At 42.6% G+C, this 3,481-nt stretch overlaps 1 protein-coding gene across 1 annotated transcript; it reads left to right on the top strand.

The window, feature by feature from the left end:
* The first annotated feature begins 678 nt into the window (after nt 1-678).
* Nucleotides 679-1,680, top strand: LOC134989801 (odorant receptor 131-2-like). Its single transcript, XM_063950628.1, has one exon. The coding sequence runs from the start codon at nt 679-681 to the stop codon at nt 1,678-1,680; it is 1,002 nt and encodes a 333-aa protein (XP_063806698.1).
* Nucleotides 1,681-3,481: the final 1,801 nt, after the last annotated feature.

Here is a 3,481-nt window from a genome sequence, read left to right as displayed (position 1 = left end):
AGGGATAGGCTGTGGGCAGGGAGGGTTAGAAGGGTAGAGGGATAGGGTTAGGCTATAAGGGGAGGGTTAGGGATAGGCTGTGGGCAGGGAGGGTTAGAAGGGTAGAGGGATAGGGTTAGGCTATAAGGGGAGGGTTAGGGATAGGCTGTGGGCAGGGAGGGTTAGAAGGGTAGAGGGATAGGGTTAGGCTATAAGGGGAGGGTTAGGGATAGGCTGCGGGCAGGGAAGGTTAGAAGGGTAGAGGGATAGGGTTAGGCTATAAGGGGAGGGTTAGGGATAGGCTGTGGGCAGGGAGGGTTAGAAGGGTAGAGGGATAGGGTTAGGCTATTAGGGGAGGGTTAGGGATAGGCTGCGGGCAGGGAGGGTTAGAAGGGTAGAGGGATAGGGTTAGGCTATAAGGGGAGGGTTAGGGAGAGGCTGCGGGCAGGGAGGGTTAGAAGGGTAGAGGGATAGGGTTAGAACACTTTCCTAGCAGGTGTTAGGAGTCTGCGCATCAGGATGCCACTGCCAGGATTCTGACTACCGGCATCCCATGCACCGGATCCTCATATCACCTTGTACAAAGTTCTGCACCTCCAGAAGCTCGTAGACTACTACATTTAACCCTATGTGTTTGCATGGATGATAATATTCCTTTTTATTGTCTTTTTGTTTGTGACATCACTGGAAAAGGAGAACATGACTCTTCCAATAATGATCAACTCATCAGTACTTCACAACAACCTGACACAAGAGTCCTTCACAAACAGTAAAGTGACTGTGTACACAATGTGGATCATTACAGCCTTGATAATAGTGGGGTTCTGCTTCTTCTTCTACTATGTCACAGTGATGCTGAACGTCTTCTTCCTAACACCAGAGCTCCAGCAGACTGCTCGCTACGTTCTGTTTGTTTGTATGCTCATTAATGACACAAGCTATTTAATTGTGACATTTTTCATGATGTTTGCATCATTATATTTATTATATGTCCCTGTGCCACTTTGCTACATTTTGTACACTGTTTCTGCAATGACATTTAGAGTAACTCCATACAACCTGGCAGCCATGGCTGTAGAGCAATATGTCGCCATTTGCTACCCACTGCGACATGCCCAGCTGTGCACCCCACAAAGAGCCAAAGCTGCTTTCACCATTATATGTTTGGTGCTGATGATCCCGTATGTTGCTGAGTTATGCGTCATGTTCTCATCATTTACAAATATATTCCATCTCTATATTGTATGTGGACTGCGAAGTCTGATAGTGAATAACTTTCAAAATATTATTAGATCCATTGATCTCATATTGTGTTTCAGCTCTGTGGGACTTGTCATCATATTTACATATGTGAAGATTATGCTGGTTGCCCTAAAAGCAAGTTCTCAGTCATCTTCTGCTTCCAAAGCCGGGAAGACAGTTCTGGTCCACACCTTCCAGTTTCTCCTATGCCTGGGGTCCTTAGTGAATACGCTTACACAGGCATTTTCTCTCCAAGCAGCAGCGCCGATACACGTGACAAACTTTTTTATTTTTACCTATGTGCCGCGATTTCTCAGTCCTTTAATCTATGGAATCCGGGATGATGTGTTGAGAAAACATTTTAAAAAAATTGTACTAAATTTAATCTCCACCAGGGAAAGACTTGATACTGGCAGTAACATAAAAACCTGGCGGGTGAGCGCCAAAAGACGCTGCTAATGTATTTCTATGTCTGACTCAGAATCAGCCCCATGGGCAGTTAATCTATAATTTTCATGCTTTTAATCAATACTGCATTAAACCCAACGAAAAATGTTTTAGTGCAAAGATTAATTATTGAAATACTTATCTTGTAACATAGGACCTCATTTACAGATGACTTAACAGCACATTCAGCAACTTTTCATGCATCCCCAATTGTTTCTGATACGTGTTTTGCTGTTACAACTTGGAAGTATCTTGTATCTATGATTCTATGCCAAATGAGGTGGGACATGGGTTGTAGGTGTTGATTTGATATGGTCAAAGTATAGTTTAGGTGTGTCATCACAAAGTGCATTTTAGATAACAACTGAAGAACCACAATTGCATCTGATAGGAGTCACATGACTTGTGGGTGCTCAGACCATGGTGTTAGTTGTGAGCTGACGATGACAGCATCCAAACAGCTAATTCACTGATTCTGCCTTAAACAAACCCATTTGGTGGAACTGCAGTAGATACAACATAGTAAGAAGATTACAGTGTACTAAACATAAAAGTATTTGTCATACTGTGTGTGAAAGATAATCCTGTCCATATAGTATTTGTGATACTATAAACATTGAACAAATAAAAATGCTATATTTTGTGTCTTACAGTATTTGCAATAATAGAATTGGATACTTGTTATGTAAACTTTCTGCCCATTTATTGTACTATTATGAAAAATATCCTATTGAGGTGTGAAACGCGTTGGTGAGAAGTATTTAGTAGCTGTTGTGCTCCTGTCCAGTGTAGAAGCAATTAATCTGTTGGTCGATACCCAAGTAATTTAACATCTATCTCCATCTGTTTGATATACGCCTTTCTATTTTACTTCTGCCAGAGTGCAGCTGCACAATATTACATGTGCTTTATGCTGAGATTTCTTTAAAAATGTGTTACAGTAACACTGTCACCTGCTTCTTCTGATTTTCGGGCCTACATCTGTTATGTGATGGGAGACCAATGATTTGACGCACTCCTTTTGGAGAGATAAAAAAGTAATTGACATGCCCTTTGAAGTGTTTTTTTCTATGAGTGTATTACCTAGTGGGTGATATGTAGAGGGATCCTCATGAATACAGTGGTCACATTTGTTTAGATCAGTGATTCCCAAACTCAATGAGCATTAATGGTCCAGGTTTTAAGTATATTTGTTATGAACCACAAGCAGTGGTTCATTCCTGTTTGCATTCTGTTTATTTATTTCATGTATTATAATTCTGTTTGCATGCCAGGATTTCCATTGTATTTGTTTAGAAGACTCTTGTTGGCCGCCGGTGGTGAGTCGGTGTAATTGCAGCCTGTTTCTATGTGTTTAGCCTCACCTGTCTGATAGTTGATCATTATGTGGTGAGTCTCTGTACTGCAATCTGGCTCTTGTCTGTTACTCTCACCTGCAGGTACTTGGCCATTACAGTGTGCCTGGCTTCCAGCCATCCTGATTGGGGCGTGTTCCCTTATTACCTAGCTATCTCTGCAGTTCTGAGCTGGTGATAGACGTTTGTTGTTATACCTGGATGTTCCTGATTAGTGTCTTGTCCAGTATTGCATCTGTGTCCTGGCCCTGTCTGATACTGGAATCCTGTGTACTCGGTTCTGTCAGAGTCGGGAGCTTCTTGTGAGCTGCTTCCTGCTCTGGAGCGTTCCTGTCCTGAAACCCAGTGATTCTGTCAACCCTTTATCCTGTAGTCCTGAGTTCTGGTGTCCGGAAGCCTGTTGTTGGAATCCTTCCAGCTTTCCATTCCTGTGAGCCTGTGTCTGCGGCCTCGGGGTT

The sequence above is a fragment of the Pseudophryne corroboree genome, chromosome 2 (genome assembly GCF_028390025.1).
Source record: "Pseudophryne corroboree isolate aPseCor3 chromosome 2, aPseCor3.hap2, whole genome shotgun sequence".
Taxonomy (NCBI): Eukaryota; Metazoa; Chordata; class Amphibia; order Anura; family Myobatrachidae; genus Pseudophryne; species Pseudophryne corroboree.
This window is presented reverse-complemented; position numbering and strand designations above follow the sequence as displayed.